General features: G+C 39.4%; 1 protein-coding gene across 3 annotated transcripts in view; it reads left to right on the forward strand.

The window, feature by feature from the left end:
• Positions 1–20,179, forward strand: part of asic1b (acid-sensing (proton-gated) ion channel 1b) — a 308,291-nt gene that overhangs the window by 274,008 nt on the left and 14,104 nt on the right. For all 3 annotated transcript variants that reach the window (XM_041783362.1, XM_041783359.1, XM_041783361.1), the window contains 4 exons: positions 4,042–4,169; positions 15,711–15,861; positions 16,717–16,773; positions 17,292–17,445. In XM_041783362.1, the coding sequence (XP_041639296.1) occupies positions 4,042–4,169; positions 15,711–15,861; positions 16,717–16,773; positions 17,292–17,445 (490 nt within the window). The remainder of the gene's footprint in view (positions 1–4,041; positions 4,170–15,710; positions 15,862–16,716; positions 16,774–17,291; positions 17,446–20,179) is intronic.

Below are 20,179 nucleotides of genomic sequence, written 5' to 3' on the forward strand. Positions count from 1 at the left end.
GATTATTGCATATTCATCCTTCTCCTAAATGTACAGGCTCAGAAGTAACACCGCTAAATATGCCAACCAAATACAGATTTCAGTTCCTTCTTAAAGTTTCATGTCGTTTTCCTACATTGTGCTCAACTCAAGTGGTTATTTTCAGTGAATGCAGTGAGTCTGAGGGTGCTGTGTCTTGCAGAATGAAAAATCACCCACCTGCTGTTACCCTTAATATTGCACAAGTCTTTCCTCTGTTAATGTCCTGCTGCAGAAAACCTAAGATCACCACAGTTCTAAATGATACTTATATTGAACAATGCCATCTTATATGAAACTTCCACATGTATTTCTATTATTAAACTGTTAAAGGGGAGCTCATATTAAAAGGTTGCACACAAAATAGACATTGAGCATTGTTTTACATTGTACATTGTTTACATTGTTTTACATATGTGCTTACTCTTAATCAGCTTTTAAATGATATATTTCCAATTATTTTCACCATTATTTTCATGATGAAGTAGAAATGTTGGCATCCAAGACATAATTTCACTGTGAAAGACGTGATGACCTTGTTTTCTAAAGGGAGCTGAAAATGTCTTCAGGAGCATGAATGGCTGACAGAATTTGAGTTTTTATGTCCTTATTTTTATGATTATACCTTTGCACCTGAGGGTTTTGTTGTAAAAACATTTAGAGATACAAGAAAAACTGATGGCCCCGATTCTATGTGTAGAAATTAATGTATGGAGGCTTGAGGCATGAAGCTGTGAGTGCGCAAAGTTGATGAGGCTATTTCCACACAGGATTCCAATCAATGCATCTGTCACTCAAACATATGTAGGGAATCACTTTAAACCTTACAGGCAATTTTTAGCTTTGACTTCACCTGACCTGTATGTGTGTTTTACTGTGGGAGGAAACTCAGGCAGATACCAAAGGGAGCTATAACTCACAGAAACAAAACTTCTGGATGTTTTAAACCAAGAGTGGGCAACCTGTGGCCCCAGGCCACAGGTTGCTCACTCTTGGTTACTACTCAGTGCAGCCCATGAGTCAGTTTCAAATATCACTAAATTGTAAACATAAAGGGCAAAAGGAAAGATAAAAACATGCACATGTATTTTGTCCTTTGCAGCAAATTAGTAGATAGAATAGGCTGTAATTCTTTCACTGTGCCCTATCATGCATTGCTAAATGCAATGGCTTTAGTCAATACAAGTCAGTACATATAATGCATTTTTTTGTCAAAGCATTCTGGTGACATTGAATGTCTGACATTACTGTCCATTACTAGCATTTAAATTGCTGTTTTGTCTCATTGATTACAACAAAACTACAAAAATATCTTTATCATTATGTGATACCTCACCTGTATTTATCAGATCATATATTTTGTTGCTGAAATTAAAACTGGTTCTGTAAGGCAACACTTAAGCCCTGTCCTGGTTTAACTTGAACTACCGCCTGGTGGTTACATGCTTTTGTGAGATGCACAGTTATCAGACTTTGAAAGAGCCATGGTGGGTCAAGAAGGTCAAGCTCCCAAGTAGCTACAATATCAATCTTTACTTGTATAGTGCCAATTCATAACCAAAGTGATCTTAAGACACTTTACAAAGAGGGTAGGTACAGACCATATTCTCTACACCCTCAAGACTGTACCCTATTATGACAAAGACCTGCACAAATTACTGTAAGCACAGCACTAGCAGTATTGGCCCCTTTAAAGTGGCGACAAAAACCTTCCCTTTAATGGGCAGGAATGTCAAGCAGAACAAGACTCATGCTGACAGCCCTCTGCTGTGGACTTGGGGGTTGGAAAGGGCTAGTAGGAGGGGTAGGGAATGGTAGAAAAGCGGAAAGAGGGACAAGAGAAACAACAAAACAGCACATGAAAGACAGATGCATGATGGCCATGGGTGGCCATAAACGTATCTACCATTTTGTAGGATATGGCTAGAAATTCAATGATAAGGAACAAGGTCACTGTGGCCTCACAATGAGCAAGGTCTCAGTGATGCTTGACATCTAAAATCAAATCAGTTCACCCCCAAATTGAAGGATCAGTCCCATTTTTAACACCTATTGTACAAGTGCCAACTCATCCATTGAAAAAAGACTTACCCAGGGTAGAAGTGATGTCTTTAAAATAGGATAACCCTGTAAGTTCATTTTCTAATCTTATTTACAAATAAACCACTGACATTTGTACAATTCTTAAGTAGCCATCTTACTCAGGATTCACACGGTGATCTAAGAGATTTCCCGTAACACCCTGTTTGGAATGTGCCTCTGGAAAATCTCCAGTTGAAGGGCTTTATAGCCCTTGCGCTTCACTCTGCCCCTCCTTTCCAACAAGTATCAGGACACCACTACCCCTAGACGTGAATGTGCAAAGTATAGGGGTAGGGACAAGGGGTGTATTGAGACAGAGCCCAAGCGTAGTCTTGTGCCACATTTAAAAAATCCCTCTGTGCATTCTTGAAATATTCTGTGTACAAGATTTGAGGTCGCAGTAACCTTGACCTTGTACCTCCAAAATGTACTCAGTTTAGTATTGAGCCAGAGTGGACATTTGTCCAAATTTAAAGGAAATCCCTCAAAGAGTTCCAGTCTTAGTAGAATCAGGAGAATGGCACAAATGGACAGACAGACCTTACACATAATGCCTCCAGCCATGGTCACAGAGGCATATAAACATAAGAGCTTACTATTAAGATGAAAATGAAAGAGAGTAAGAAAATGTGACTGGGCAGATGTGATGAGGTTTCATAGAATTTTAGTCTGTACTGCAACCATTATGTCTAAATAATTTCTGTTTTCTTTTAAATTAAAGTTACAGTATGCCTACAGGTCAGATCCGCTTTTTATTAACACATTTTCTGTATAAATTCTGCTGTTTAAGGTTATTTCACCTCAAAGTTCAGGGAGTCAATAAACTAAAATGCAGACCTGCTTGTGAGTCGGATCACATTTTGATTTAAATCTGATGTTTGGCCCTCATACCGTTGTTATGTTTTTATAAGAGTGACAGATGGCCATGATTTAAAGATGACATGGGCTCTTTCAGAAGGGACTCAGGCACTTTTTCTATCTATCTGCTGTGAGCCTCAAGCGTTTGTCTTGGCAGCAGCTGAAAATGGCTTCAAATCCAGTCTCTGAAGAGCGATGTCTAACAGTTAAAGTCTGTCTCTCTTTGTCGCCGCTCTTATGCTGAAATCCAGCTGCATCCCTGAGCTCTTTAATTGAAAACAGAGAGAAAAGCTCGGCACTTAGAAGAAAATGCCGGCTGACAAGCAGGAAGAAAGGCGTCGGGAAACAGACATCCTAGTTCAGCCAGTGCTCAGAGGATTTAAATCTCTTGAATCTCGCCTGACATTGCTGTGATAGGCTGCTCCAGGTCTCTGCTAATGTGATAGAAATATGTTTGCACTACTACAGGTCCGAGGTGCCGTGTCATTGTGATGTCCCCCCTTCTTCCACTGATCTCAGTATCAGAGAAGCCCATCTGCTTCATTTAAAATCCATACAGCCGTGTGCTGTAGCACTGGAAACTGTCAGTTGTATTGATTCTCCTTTTATCCTCAGGATCATTTATTTATTAATTTATCCTTTCACTTTCATTTCCCCCTGCAGTAAATAAAGCTCCTGTGGGGTTCTTATTGTCACACACCTCACTACTTAGGAGGTCCATCTTCTTTATCCTCTCACTCCTTTTCCTAGCTTTTCTTAAGTCCCCTAAGACTGCAGAGGGATTGTCAGCCCTGCAGGTCCATAGGTGAAACTAATGGATAAGCTACTTTACAGGAATGCCACTCTAAACATACGATCTCTAGTGAATGTCACTTGATCAATTTTTCTGTGTTTACTTTATTGTTTTTCAAGCTTACATTATGGTGTGTTTTCCCTTCTCTGCTGGAACATTTTCAATCACTGCAGATCTTGTTCTCCATTTGATTAGATACGACTGCTGCTGCTAGGTAGATCCAGCCAGCTCTTGTGTGCATACAAATCATCATCTCTGTTGTAAATGTCCTCACCTCTTCTTGTCAACAGACGAGACATCGTTTGAAGCTGGGATCAAAGTTCAGATCCACACCCAGGATGAGCCGCCGTTCATTGATCAGCTGGGCTTCGGAGTGGCGCCGGGGTTTCAGACCTTCGTCTCCTGTCAGGAACAACGGGTACGTCTCAGGAATGATGACTGAGATGAAATAGAAAAATAAATTACAGCACATTATGTCAGGGAGAGTCTGTAGCTTTGGAATTTAATTTTCAGGAAAGCAAATAACTTGTACTGCCTGTATGGTAGAAAGACAAACTGAACTACCCCAGCTTAAATAGTAATCATGAACAACATAATTATAGAGCACAAAAGATTGGTGTAGTGTAATGTAAATATTAAAGCTGACTGTGCATACCAAGTCTATTAATTTCAAAATTCCAATTCATGAAAACAAAGTAAATGAAAGTCATCAAGCTCTAATAGCAAATACAGCCCTCTCTTTTCTTTAGTTTTAAGCTTAGATTAGGGGGTGATGTTGCAACTTTTGAGTCAAGATCTCAGGTTATTTGCCGGTCAGTATAAAGTGGTTAAAAAGCACAGTTCTAGGGGAAAAAATAATTTAGTTGATAAAACCAGGACTGAACCTCCTTATTAACATGATAATGAAAAAAATAAAATTAAAGACAGCTCTAAATGGAGGATGGCCAGGTTATTGGATGAACTATTAAATTCCCATACTGTTCGTCACTGAGATTTAACACTGCTGGGTTTATAGACACATAAATATGTATTTTGTCTGCAAAGCAATGAAAAGAAACTATATTTTTAATTACTCATGTATACTGTGTTATGGCTTTGAAACATGTCTTGTCAATTAAAACGGTTTGAATGACACCAAATGGATAATTTGAGTATCCAGTAGGGCTGCTTGATTTGATCGTTGATTAATCAGCCAATTCATTTTCAATTAATCGGTGAATTGGAGGTAATAAAAACAGTTTACATTTTCAGCTCTTAAACTTCCTTGAGCTATTAAATGTAAACTTATGAATAATTTTGCAAAACGTTCGTTAAAGCTTGTCATGTCTGCTATTCGACTTTGGTCCTCTTACTGACTTACTCAAAAATGCACACCCTCAGAAACATAAATGTACTCACATTTTTACTTCTCTCATTCTTCACAAGGAGATCTTTTCTCCCTCGTACTTTTACTGACATTTCAAATGCATGCTGTTACAGATTCATGTCAAATTGCACTGCCTCCATAAAACGCTGCTTTTTATGATCATTCCCTTCTATAAAGTTCACATCACATTTGCAATATGAGTCAAAATAATCACAATAAGGTATTTTTGGGGGGAATTGCTTAGCCCAACACTCAGCTTTCTGTGCGTGATGCAGATAGCCCCACATGACATAAGTGACGCCATAACTGGGTGACACAACAAAATGATAATCAAATTTGTTACCAACACACTCTATCCACTGTCCTCAAAAGCCCCCAAAATATATATCTTTAAAGACAAAAATCTTGTTCCATTTCAAATACCAAACATTAAAACGCTACATGCTCCTGAAGCTCCCAGGTGGCCAGTCTGGCAAAGATTGTAGCCCCTGTACATGATACACGTGTGCGGACTGAGTTTAATCAGCACCACCAAATCTGACTCCTTTCTGTGTTCCATTTCTATCCCAATGTTAACATAAGTAAACAGAAACTAAAAACCTTGTGCAGTGTAAACATGCATGAGCTCATGCATTGGTTTATCTCATCACTGATGTGCACTGTGAACCCAAACCCCACTTGAGCTCATGTCCCAGTAGTCCTCTCACTCACCAGCTCGCCCCTCTTGATCCAAAACCATCTGGAAGATCTTTGAGCAGCCTCCTGATGGCTCTGCCTTGAACCCACCACTTCCACCAAACTGAGAGCTTAACTGAAGCCGACCTGTCAAATCTCCATAGTTTGAAACTGAAACAGTAAGCATCAGCTGTTCTGTTCTGTTCTGTACAGTTTATCAGAGGCTGTCTCAGTGGGTTTAATGGTAGAACTACACATAAATGTGCATTTAAAGCTTCCCTTAGCCATGAATGTTTAATCTAACTCTTAGTAATCTGAAAAGGTTACCAAATGTCCTGTTTTCTACAGATTTTAGCCTTTTGCTTCACACACAGGCTGCATGATTCTTGAAGAAGTGATGGTTTTTTCTGCTCCTTTACTTCCTTGGAGGGAGTCTTTAATCACTTCGTATAAGAATATATTACATTAAAAAAACATGCTAACCTTATGTTTTTACCTGAGGCTCCATGCAGACTGAAAACAAATTATATGGAAAGGGCAAAAAAAATCAGTCGATCCATTATTATCAAAAAATGAGCCAGATTCCCCCTAGCTTTTTGTCTTGTGCTTTCTTTGACTGCCTGAAACATAGATGTATTCCCAGTCACATTTCTCCTTTATTTCTAAAGGGATGTTTTGAATCCCTGTTATAGTGGTTGCCATGTTGGAAATGCTGATTCAAACTAACTTGGTCTATGCACTGACAGAGGGAGCTCAGGCAAACGGGTATAAAATGCCTGTTTGTAAGTCAGATCAGCCGTGCTCCAAAATATGAATAACTATTAGCCTTAATAGAATAGTGCAACACAAGTTACTGAGACTAAAATCATTTCACCACCTTTGAACCAGGCTGTAAATGTGTTTATTTCTGCCATCAAAATGAGCATTTTAATGAGGGTGCAAAGGTCTTTGCACACTGAGGCTAATGTGTTATTTTTAAATCATTGCAAAAATTAGCAGTACAAGAGTAAATAGGGACATCAAGCAGTAAAGGGATCTTGTGGTTCTTTCAGTCCTTGGAAAAATAAAACATTCACCCCTGACAGAATCCTTCATACATGGAGATAATTTGCACAAAAGCCAGATAGAGCATCGTAAATTAATATACACCAAGGCTTGAACACAAAGAGACCAGTAACATATAAAAAAGGACAGCAACAAGGAACTAAAAATTTAACAAAGTATCAAAGCATTATTGTTCATAATAAATCAGATCAACAGACCAAAAAGGGGCCAAAAAGAACAAAAGCAGGAAGATATAAAAAGAGAAACCAAAAAACAGGATTTCTGGCAAACTACAGCCCACACTTAAACAACAAGTCCCAACAACTGAGGCATACATGGGGACGTAAACAGAAGGGAAAGAAACTGCTTGGAAATAATAGTAATTGGTTAAATGAAACTATAGGAGATGAGAAAAATCAATAAACCTCCTCACACCATCATTGTCTGGGATTGTGAGTCAGTCATGTAGTCCTCTCCCTGCTCCTCTGAATTCTCCCCACCTCTGCCCTGAGAGCAGATCACACTCAGATTTGCTGCAGGTAGAGGGAGGAGGGAGACCAGACAGGTGGAGGAAAGGCTATCATTTTTATAGGAGTGCCAGCACGGTTTCTCTCCTGGTATTTAAGATAGTCTGTCATTTTCGTTTTAAATATAATCATGAGTTTTAGTTCAATTTCAGTTTTTTTAACCAAAATGCCATGTAAGGATTAAACATTTAAAATTCAAACCCTTCTATTGAATGACAATGAAAACCCACCGAAAAAATGCACAGCACCAAAAAATTTAACTCAAACTCAAAATCCCATGATCCCACAGCTTCCAAGAAACAAGTCCAACACAAATTCCACTTCTGGGTTTTCTCAGTTCAACAAAAAAACTGAAAAAATATCTTCAAAACGGAATAAAACAAATAGTTCAGTTCAGGAGGAAAAATTTTAAAAGTAATAAGATTGAATGCACCTTAAGGCCAAAAACATTACTATTGTTTAACTCCTGGTCAGTCAGTCCATCAGTCTAGGCCATCGAGGTCAGGGTAAAGTGGGACTGACTTCTGTGTAGGTGAGTAACAGTTGTGAGGAGTGGATAGGGGATGAATCTAGAGCTTTGCAGAGGTTTTTGTGGAGTTTGGAGTGAAAAAGATAAAGGCTGTTGATAGCGGATGATACAATGGGAGGGACTGAACGCCCTCACTTGTTTTTGTTAACCGTGCAACAAGCTCTGTTGCTCTGAGATGGACTCACAGCATTTGTTCCTCTCTCCACTCTGCTTGGCTCATACTGGGGGAAATATACAGGTGAAGAATTGAATGGTGGCACAAATGATGAGTGAACGGGTGAGTAGATGGAGGGGAATGGGTGTGAAAGTAGGTGGTGTCTCGTCAGTCCACAGAAAATTTCTCCAAAAGTCTTGGGGACCATCAAGATGTTTTTTGGCAAATGTGAGATGAACCTTTGTGTTCTTTTTTGTCAGCAGTGGTTTTGGCCTTGGAACTCTCCCATGATGCCATTTTTGCCCAGTGTCTTTCTTATGGTTGAGTCATGAACTCTGACCTTAACTGAGACCAGTGAGGCCTGCAGTTCTTTGGATGTTGTTCTAGGTTCTTTTATGACCTCCTGCGTGGGTTGTCGTTGCACTCTTGGAGTCATTTTGGTTGGCCGACCACTCCTAGGAAGGTTCACCACTGTTCCTTGTTTCCTCCACTTGTGGATAATGGCTCTGACTGTTTCGCTGGCGTCCCAAAGCCTTGGAAATGGCTCTGTAATCTTTTCCAGACTGATAGATTTTAATGACTTTGTTTCTCATTTGTACTTTAATTTCTTTTGATTGTGGCATGATGTGTTTCTTTTTGAGATCTTGTAGCATACTCCACCTTGTCTGACAGCTCCTATTTAAGTGATTTCTTGATTCAACAAATCTGGCAGTAATCAGGCCTGGGTGTGGCCAGTGCAAACATATCCAGAATCAGAGAGGGGGCAAATACTTTTTCACGGCACTGTAACAGATAGAACCCATCTTTTAAGTTTGGTCTTTCTTGCTTTATGTGGTTGTGAGTAACTCTGGCCTTTATCTATCATGTTCCATGGTTGAAATCCACAGAATGGGCACAACACTGTGCTTAAATTAAAGTTTCAGTGCAAGACAGAGACAGAGTAGCTGCAGCCGCTACACTGACGAGTCAATCAACTCTCTACATAACATGGAAGGATGTGGGGAAAAAAAGTCAGAAAATCCAACCTGTAATCCAACAGTAATAATTGTGCACACAAGTGACACAGCGTAAGATTGTACTTCTTATTAAACATCCGGAAATATCAGACAAAAAATAGTCAGTGTTCAAAGGCCTACAGTCAGACTTGGGGGCTTTTATAGCCAGCCTCAAGTGGACACTAGCAGTTTCCTGCATGGCTGCATTGGCTTCATTTTTCAACATTTGCTGCTTGGTTGGGCCCCATTTTCCTATTTAAGCATGAATTCTTTGAAGTTTTATTAAAAAGGATCTCCTTTATATAGAGGTGGTTTACTTCAAATAACTTTTTGAGGTCCGTAGAGCCAAAGTTATTAATTTTTCACAGAAAGCAGAGCAGGAACTTTCAGTTTTTCCCCATTAATTTACCGCTCCATTTATTATTCACAACCCCTTAAGTGGCCCATAAAAAGCAGTCTGACAAACTGCAACTGTAAAATATTGCTTACAAATTGTTGCATCAGTATAATGATATCATTTAATTAATAGTTATCATACTTAATTTTTTTTTCCTGCAGAACAATCACTTTCATGTTGATACTAAAAGTGAACAAAGTTAACTTTACTTAGAGATGAAAGATTTTTTGTAATCAGGTTTTTTGCTTGTGTCTGAGTACTTTACGGTTGCTTATTTGGTTGTTTCATTAAAGTACCTCAAAATCCTGTGAAGAAAATGCTCTGAATCCTGGTGCTCTTAGTCATCACTGTTCATGCTCCTCTGTGATTAAGTCTTCCAAGAGTGTTTGTTATTTGTCTCTGGCCTTATTCAAGGCTCTGCTGGACCCTAGGGAGTTGAAATAAGGCACCCCACATGGTAAGCACTGCACTATCAGCACTTTGCTGTGTTTTGAAGGACAAATTCTTTTTTCTGCTTTCACACAAAGGAGGGTAGAGACACAGCGCTGGCTGGGAATCAATCCTGTTTTTCACAATGAAGGCAAAAAGTCTGCTAGAGACCCATCAATGACGTCAAAGTCGGAAGGACAGCTACTTCGTATTCTCCCTTAAAGTCATGGAGGTTAAAGAAGCTGGAAATAAATGGCTGAGCCGCAATGTTGGGGCATGTACCTCATTTATAACAATCCCTACTTGAGCTTTTGTGCAGCTCTCACTGTTCACTCAGGCCTTTAACATTATTATGGAAACAAACTTTCTCTGTTGAGTGCAGGGAGTCTGTGTAGCTGAGTTAAATGGTCTGAATGTGGGTTATTCCACTTTGCTGTGAATAATTCTGCAAGTGTGATGGTGAGCTTACATTCAGACAAATCATACTCTCTTGCCCCTAATATGCTACAGAACCATGCATAATGAATGGAGGGAGAGAAGGGGCTGGAATTTGGAGCAATCTTAGTCCCTCCACGTCCACTCTACTACTGAGTGTGTTCCAGTGTCTGCAGCAGGACTTTGCATGCTGCAAATGTCGCGTCTGCAGGAAACTGTCCCTCTTTGTTTTTCTTCATTTCTCCCTTGCTCTTTTTCCCTTCCCTGCATACATTTCAATTCGTCTAATACAGCTCCTCTCTCTTTTTTACGCTCCTCCTTCCCCTCTCCCTCACTCCCTTGCTCTGTTTCTGTTTCTTTATTTATTTCTATGGCTGGCAGGCTCACTCTTCATTAATCTAATGCAGTTTGCTCACATCCATTCAGCTCCCTTCTTCAGCAGTCCTGTAGTGTAAAACTGTCGGCCTCTTTCCGGCTGGCCAAACTGTCACTCACAAAGATCCTGCAAAAGAAAATTTGCAATTCCCCTCTACTTAACATGAAGAGCAACAACTTTAAAATGTTCCTTTGCTGCATCGTCCTCTTTTGACATCAGAATCTTGCCGTCTCACTCCTGAGTTCGCGCAGCCAGTGAAAGGGGGATTTAAGTTCACCAACTTAACATGATTTGTTTTCTTCTTCATGGTCATTAAACAGCTAACAGCACAGCCAGCGTGTCCCAAAATCTCTCACGCCAGACCCTCCACATTTATAAAATTAAAAACTTAAGCACAAGTTTAACCAATGGTAAATAATGTTCCTACGAGGTGGATCAGGACGGCTGAGTGGAGCTTTTGAAAAAGAAGAAGAGAAATCCAAATAGTAGAACTCAAAGCTAAATAGAGCCATTTCCTTTTCAAACAGCTCCTTCAATAGGTCTAGCCCTACTGAGGAGATGAACAGACATACAAGCACCTACTATTGATTATCACATTTTTCCCTGCTCAGATGGTTTTTATGTTCTGTTTGACTTTGTGAAAACGTCCTTGATGTGAAAACAAGCAGAGGAATCATCACAGCCTCCTGATTTGATTTTAAGTCTTGAGTTTTCTCATTTTTCATCTGTGTGTGGTGTGTTTGAACCCTGTATGTGCATGTTGAACATCGCTTTGGGTTATTAGTAACCAAATCCAGAGCGTGACACACGTGGCTGCCTCTTGCACTTCGGCACTGATTCTAAAGTGCAGGTTCATAACACTGGCCTTTAATTTATTGCTGTGTGAGCACTCAGTGATGCACTGTTTGGACTGATGGGACGGAAACACATGCCGGCTCTTTTATGGCTTCCCACCTCATTTAATGCCACAAATCTGGCCTCTCTTTTTTTTAAGGCAGCTAAAATGTAAATGGATATGGCTAATATTTTAATACGATATGCAAATATGCACTCTGCTGGAGTGATTTATGACTCCTTTTACCTCATGAGCAGCGTGGTTCAAGCTCAGGTTTGAACAAGGATCCATGGGGCTTGCTTCAGAGGGAATGCATACATGTTTTAGATTTCCCCTGCAATATATTTATATATTTTTTATTTCTTGGTTTCTTCTCATGTCTGTTCTATAGGGGCAAAGAGGCTCTGATCATAGAGGCCAGACACTTGTGAATCCCAGTGTCACAGTATCTCTTATGTTCAGGCAATATCATGCTACAGGAGGGAGCCTCCATATGAAATATGTTCAGGATCTCCTGTCATGCAGGGGCTCTTTTGTTAAATTACTGAAATATGGTCTGCAGTGACGACAAGCTTAAGTGTTAAGTTATTTATTTATCTTGGTTTTGCATAAGATAAATCAAGTCGGTTGCTACAAGTAATGATGCAAGAAATCAATGATTCACTTCAATATTGCATTATTATTAATGTTTTTGCTCAGACTGCACAAAAAGTTAGTGTTATTATGCTGGATGATAAAGTGCATGTGATGAATACAAATGAAGATCCCACTGATATATACACTATATCACATTATTGCTGTTTGACTGAAGCAGACCTTCTAAGAAGTGATCTGTATACTGAACATTGCAGATGAGTTAGTGTGCATAGTGTGAAGGATGTTGTGGTCTTTACAGCATGATGTCATTTGGTTATGGAGTAGCATTAGCTTTTTACTTAAATCATCAAAAAGAATTGTTGGAGGTTCAGTCACATGCACTTAAAGCTAGAAAAGGTGAAATTTTTGCACTGAAATGTCTTGATTATTAAAAATGGCTTCTCATACAGTGCCTAAAAAAAGTATTCACCCTATTGGATGTTTTACCCTTTGATTGATTTTATAAATCAGTCATGGCCTATATAATTTGGATTATTTGGAAACTCGTTGATGTCAAAGTGAAAGCAGATTTCTAGAAAGTATTGTCAAATTAATAAAAGGTATGTAATGTAAAATATCTGATTGCATGAATATTCACCCCCTTTAAAGTGACTGACCTAATTCAACAGTGGCCCAACCAATTTGTGCTAGTTGTCTCACAATTAGTGAATGCCATGAATGTGTCACTGATTAATCAGTATTCCTGGCTACCATTACACCATGAAGACAAAAGAACACTCAAAGCAATTAATAGAAAAGGTGAAAAAAAGTATAAGTCAGGGGATGGCTACAAAATATGTCCAAGGCACTGAACATCTCCCAGAGTTCAGTTCAATCCATCATCAAGAAATGGAAGGAATATGACACATGAGTAAATCTACCTAGATCAGGCCGTCCTCACAAACTGAGTGACTGTGCAAGAAGGAGTCTAGTGAGAGAGCCCACCAAGATGGGAGAGACTCAGCATACAGCAACTGTTGTCCGGGTTCTTCACCAGTCAAAGCTCTATGGGAGAGTGTTAAAGTGAAAGCCACTGCTGAAGAAAACTCATATTAAATCTCCACGAGAATTCACCAAAAGGCATGTGAAAGACTTCATGGTCAAGTGGAAGAAAGTTTGTTGATTTAATGACACTGAAATAGTGCTTCTTGACAATCAGACATGATGGCATGTTTGGTGGGAAACCAAACACTGGGCATTACCACAAACACACCATCCCCACTGTGAAGCACGGTGGTGGCATCATCATGCTGTGGAAACACTTCTTGGCAACCTGCCCTGGAAGGCTTGAAAGTCAGAAACAGTGCATTTATTGTCTGTATATTTTCAGACTGTTTGTGTTATTACTGGTATCAAGAGCAGGTGGGAGGCTTTACAAGGCCTAAGCCCCAAATGTTTTCTCCAAAAACCCCAAATCTTTCAGGTCTAAATAGATGATTATAAATAATTTAATCCTGCTGATCATAGCATGAAATTTTTGTTGCCAAACTGGCAAACCAAACATTTTTTAAATGCACACACTACAGTATAAAGAGTACTAATTAACATTTTTCTGAATTTCAGCAATTGTTGCAATCTATATTTGAAATCACACTTTCCAAAATTTATTCTCTATTTAAATGGGTAGTGTAAGTCATACATTTTTAATAATGATAATAAAAACATTTTTATAGCACTTTATTGCAGAACCCAAAACAAGAGAAAGACAGTAAGACAAACAACATAATATACCCAAACAACACAAAATTCCTACTCTAAATATGTTTTGCAACTTTAATAAAAGAGAAATAAAAATCAAGCAGTTTCTGTTCTTGTGTAGGAGCTACTGGTTTTACTTTTAAAAATGAGGTTGGCTGTAAGGTTTTTTTTGGTGAAACTGTATAATTTTTGCCTAAAAGGGGAATAGGTTTGTTTGCATTTTAAATCTAAGTGGTATTTTGAATGGCTTGAAAGTCATGCACATTTCCCACTTATAAGAAAACTCACAAGTCTGAGTTAAACCCAGGATATGTAACACTTCTGGCCCCATCCTTGTTGGTAAATGGACTTGGACATCAGCTTATATAGAGCTGTTCTAGTTCTCTGACAACCAGGGTAATTTTTACACCACAGGCCACACTTTCCCATTCACTCCACATTCACACTCTGATTGGAAAGGCAACTCTGTAAAGTGTCCATTTGTATTAACTAATCCTATTCATGCACATTCACACACACTTTTGCACACCACTGATGCAGCACTGGGAGTAAATTAAGGTTAAGTCTACTGCCCAAGGACACATCAACATGAGACTGCAGGGGCTTAGGGCCAAATCCCCAGCCTCCTTGTTGAGAGACAACTAACTCTACCTACTAAGCCACAACCACCCACAGACATTCATTTTGCAGTAGTAAGAAATATGCAGTTTATTTTGCACTTACACCAAATCTCAAAGTGCTTCTAAGTGAAGGCTACAGCAGCATGTGAACTTTTATAAATGAACATTTGATATTGTCTGGTACTTTACATAGTGTCAGTGATTTATTATGTTGGGTGAAAATGAGAGGTTTTGTAAAAGAGCTTTGAGCTGTCAGAAGAGTATAAAGCACTATAAAAGTACAGTCTATTTACCATTTATGCAGTTAAATGCCAAAAAGGTTGCACATATGTAAGATTAAGTCAAAAAAGCAGATTATTTTGCAATGAGTAACTAAACACTTGAAAAAAGCAAGGGAGTTTTTCTATTTTTGCAGATGATCAACATGTCTTGCATTATCAAAGTCACACTTGTGGCTATCTGTAGCTTTCACAGATGTACAAGCCAAGTAAAAATCCATCAAGAGTTCTGACTTTTGATTTTAGCTTTCACTGAAAGTAGAGTAATTAGGCCAAAGTTCAGAGAAAAGAGTGCATTAATAAGTTGGAAAACATTATGGAGGAGAAAATGTACATACATTTAGTCACAGCAGTAACTTTAATACAACTGAGAACCCTGCTACGAAGACTGACACGTAGAGGTCACTGAGTTTACTTTCCTGATGGCCGGGGGGTAGAAGCTTTTTCTTACTCTCTGTATTGGACTCGTGTCTACAGAGATCTCCACACGTCTGCCTAAAGTCGATACTTGGTTGCACAAGTAGCACAAGATAATAGAAAAAAGTACATTTGTGGAGCTGAACAAAAAGAACACAGCACCACACTTTGGTGCTGCCGCAGAGCTGTTAAAAGTACAACTTGGAACATGACAGTTGTACTACACAGATGATACTATTGGGCTCCTGCAGGAGTGGGCAGCACAATGAAAGGCAGACAGAGAGAACAGGAATACAAAAAAACGTGGGAGAGAGGCATTAGGCACTACTATGCACATGCATTGAAGAACTAGATTCATTTTCTGTGCCAGATTCAATAAATGTGTAACAGCTTCTGATGCGGACAGAGTAACTAGTTTATCATCATATTGACAGAAAGTACAAGGTCAACTGAGCGCATTAACAGGGCACCGGGGAGGGTTTTTTAGCAGACAGCTTGCTCTGTGGCTAAAGTGGTTCTGCTTTGTTGCTTCTCTCCCTCTCTCTCAGCTGACGTATTTGCCTCCACCATGGGGGGACTGCAAGGCCACACCGATGGACTCAGACTTTTTCAGCACTTACAGCATCACAGCCTGCCGGATCGACTGTGAGACCCGATACTTGGTGGAGAACTGCAACTGCAGGATGGTCCACATGCCTGGTAGGAACCCAAAGAGCAGATAAAGACTCTTACTCTGCAATAAAGATGTACAGTAGATGAAATTGAATCTGTTGTTAAGGGTAAAAATGCTTCCATTTAATACTGATGTGAAAAAAATAACTGCTTTTCACCAGCATGTGCAGAGTATCAAATCCCTCCATGCTCCAGTGAATTGGAAAACTCTACTATTTCACTGTTTGTGCAGTGATTACAGCTGGCATGTGCCGTCTACCTCCTACATTTAATCACCACGTGGCATCTGAGACGGCAAATTGAAAAAGGAGTTTGGCACATGGAAGCATTTGGATTTGGCTTTCGTTAACCTGCTCTCACCTGTCCAATGATTGTAAACGTCTCTCTCTTCAATCAGGGTCACTTTGAGCTCCTTGTTTGCATACAGAGAGCCAGACAGTCCAGATTAGTTGCTATCTCTTGGTGATTGCGCGGTTGATTAATGCGAGTCTACATGCAACTCCCTTGTTCAAGTCTTCTGCCCATTCATCTCTCCTATCTTGCTGTCATTAGAGGGATTTTCTTTAAAAGAGGATGAGCCAAAATGAAGTGAATAATTGCAGCTGGGAAATCATAAATATAAGGGTGCATGTGTTGTCAAAGGAGATGAAGAGAGTGTTGGTGACAAGGTTGACAGATGCTAATAAAGGGAGAAGGTAATGAAATCAGTTACAAGATATGATCAAATTTGCAATGCATATTCAGTGTCAATAAGGTCGGTAATGACAGGGACAAAAATAACCTTGCATGACGTCAGCCTTTGTGCTTCTCTTAATCCCTCTTCCTCCTTTTCTACTTCTTTTTGTTCACTCTGAGAACATTATGTTTCTTCTCCATCCTCAGGAGATGCTCCATACTGCACCCCAGAGCAGTACAAGGAGTGTGCGGATCCTGCCTTGGGTAAGAAGATAACCCAGCATGCAGTGTGTGAGTGTGAGTGCGTGTGTGTAGATACTGTCCAGAGTGTATATCCCACTGTTCAGAGCCCCTGATGCCAGCTGATAACAGATAATAGGGTTCCTTCAGCCTCATGGCAGCCAGTCTCAAATAGAAAGCTCCGGCCTGCCTCTGCGGCTCATCTTTTCACACTCTCCCGTCTCTTCATCAACTGATACCTTTCAGGCCTTTGATGTTTGTTTGTTTTCTTATTGACTTCCAATCTTTCTCTCTTTCATGACTCCACATGAGTCACGTGTCGCCCCTGGCTGCCGCTGTCCCTCCGACTCTGTCTTGTAGCTTTTATGTTTCTCATAAGGGTCTCTGGGGGTTGTCTCCTCTCAGTGTCTTTTCTCAAGTTTTCTTTGACGCCTCTCAATCGGCTGGCATTTTTGTTTGTCATGCAGGGGTGGTGATACATCTATCTGCCTCTCGGTGTGTTTCTCTCTTTCAATCTCTGCCTTGCTCTTTTCATTTTTCAGACTTTCTCGTCGAGAGGGACAATGACTACTGCGTGTGCGAGACGCCATGCAACCTGACGCGCTACGGGAAAGAGATGTCCTTTGTCAAGATACCCAGCAAAGCATCTGCCAAGTACCTTGCAAAGAAGTTCAACAAGACGGAGCAGTACATCTCGTAAGTTCTATTCTTGTGACAGATTTATCAGACAATGAGCACTGTGTCACTTTTTTGTTCCGTTTATTTTACAGTGTGACCAACTTTACCAGAGAGTTGAGCAGGGGCGTAGCTAGGGATTTTGGGCCCCCAGAAAAAATATAACACATGGCCCCTTACTCGGCTAGCCAAGCAACAAATGTTGCATAATTTTTACAAATATTTATGCATTTTAATGTATTTTTGAACCATTATTCTGCCATTTATGAGCAATATTTTTACTGTGGTTTAACTGAATATACTTCCATTATTTTACAGCACTGGACTACACCATTTGGACATTTTAAGGGAGGAGCAGAGCCCCCCCCCCATTTGATACAAATTTCAGTTTGTGGACAGATTCATTCAGTCACTTTTTATTCAATAATGACACTAATTGCTAAGAAAAAAATATATAAGAACACTCTTTTCATTGCAGGCTTCTCAAGGGCCCCTCCGTACTGTGGGCCTGGGTAATCAGTACCCATTTTCCCCCCTGTGCTACACCCATGGTGTTGAGAGTAAACAGTCTGGTACTGTTTACCATGATGATGCCAAATATCAATGACAGAAGCTCATGCTGAGCTCATGCATCTTTTTAACCATCTTATTTCAGTTTGACATGGATCTCAATTAGGGAAAGGTTTTAAAAATTGGATAGACCCACATATTTCTGCACTTTGCACACCATAAACTGACCACCTCAGTTGGGGAGATGTGGCTAACCATCCAAATTGCTCTTTATTTATTTTTCAAACATGCAATTGCAGATAAAATTGATCACTTACAGTAGTGAGCAAAACTTTTAGGCATGTTTGGACCAAAAACTGAGGCTGAAGTAAGGCGTAGATGTGATGAGTAAGGATTGACACGATCCTGGTGGTGCTCTGGATGTCCTTGCATATTACCAGGAGCATGAGAAAATCATTTATTAAGGAAATAGCAATGTCCACACCTTTAGGGCAGAAAAAGGGGTTGATTTGGCAAGAAGGCACTGCCAAGGACAAGTTTTAGGGTTGCCACAAGCCCACACTTTTTCTCCCCTTCTTCGAACTCTATCCACTGAATGAAGGCAAAGAAACACCACATAAATCTTTCGAAAGTCAGCCTTTACAGAACTGTGTAACAAAATTGTTCTGAGTTTGCAAATCATTTTGTGGACATAATACTTAAATGCAAATAGAAGTCTCTACCAACCTTACATTCAGAAATGAATTCAAAGTTAGAATTCAAAAGAAGAGTTAAAGTTCAGTTATTCTCAAATGGTGCCTTTAAGTTCTTAACTGAATAGTAAAATAGATAACATCTTTGTGGACAGATCACATCAGTTAAATTGAAAATAATGAACTATGTTCTCCCTTTTTATACAATGTGAGTCTAGGTTTATGCAACTAAATAGATGAAAAAGAAGCGCCTTTGTGAAGCTACCACAACTTTCTATCTTAGTCAGAGAAAATGTTGAATCACATACTCATGGTTCAGACCTTCAGGTGTGAAAGTCTGTGAAGTACAGCTATAAAATTTCCCATTTGGAGTAACAGGGCATTTTGAATGCCTTCATTGTGAAGATGTTTAAAAGGAAACTTATTTTTATCCGTCTTTCTCCATCATGATTTAAAAAGTCTTCAAGGCAGATTTTGATAAATATACTGTACGTGCATCGTTGAATTTTCTTAAAAGCGCATATACTCCTTACTCCTCAAGCATGACATATTTGAATGTACAAATATTTCTAGTTTCACTCATTGTTCAGTTGGACTCAGAATGTCTCAAACTTCACTGAGAAGTCCGCTCTTCTTGCTTGTGACCTTTAGAATCCTTGTTTTCATTCAAGCATTCAGAAGAGTTGTCATGTTACAAAATCATACTTTCTGGTCATCTCACTCTCATGGAGGGCTCATCGTTCGTCCTTCAGCGGGCGAAAGTGAAAACAGACTTCTTAATGCCAAACTCTGCACATAAATCATTCTGCATGGTGAAGGTCAAACGTCTCACTGCAAGAAGAAAAACACATTTTTAAATGAAAGGCAACCTCATATGTTATAAATCACCTTTCTTTTCTGGTGGGAATAATTCAGGAGTCCAGTTATTATAAATCAACTTTTCGTAGAGTCATATTGTGACAGTTTTATTATGGTTGATTAATTCTGTTATTTTAGTTGATGAGTTTTGAAACTTGCCAAAAAGTTGCAAGAGTTTAGGCTCTCAAGAAGTGAATTAATCAAAGGAACCAAAGGGAAGCATACTTATTTTATTTTGCATCAATTTGGTATTTTTAATTTTCAAGTTCTAAGACTTCTGTCCTGTTTCGATTGAAAAAATTAGATTTTAGGTTAAGTTTTTACCTTTTTTCCTCTTTTCAAATTTAAAAACAAAGGGAAGGATCAGTTCCTCTTGCTTAAGCTGTTAATTAAAACAAGGAGATGGAAACAGAAAGCTCCAGCAACACTTGTATTCAAGAGAGCTTGTCCTCAAAACTACAAGTGCTGCTGGAGCTTTCTGTTTCCTTCAAGACTTTTAACTCTGCACCTGGTAAGATGGTAAAGGTGTGCCAGAAAAACTTGCTTTAGTTTTAAAATAAGAATTTAAATGCAGGTCCCCACACTCTTAAACAAAGAAAACAAGACAAGATAGAAATAATATGTTGAGACTCTGCAATGTAAAGCATTAGCTTATTCTTGACTGTAAAGGCATACAGAAAGCTTGTGATTATGGT

This window comes from Cheilinus undulatus, linkage group 3 (genome assembly GCF_018320785.1).
Source record: "Cheilinus undulatus linkage group 3, ASM1832078v1, whole genome shotgun sequence".
NCBI classification, from domain to species: Eukaryota; Metazoa; Chordata; class Actinopteri; order Labriformes; family Labridae; genus Cheilinus; species Cheilinus undulatus.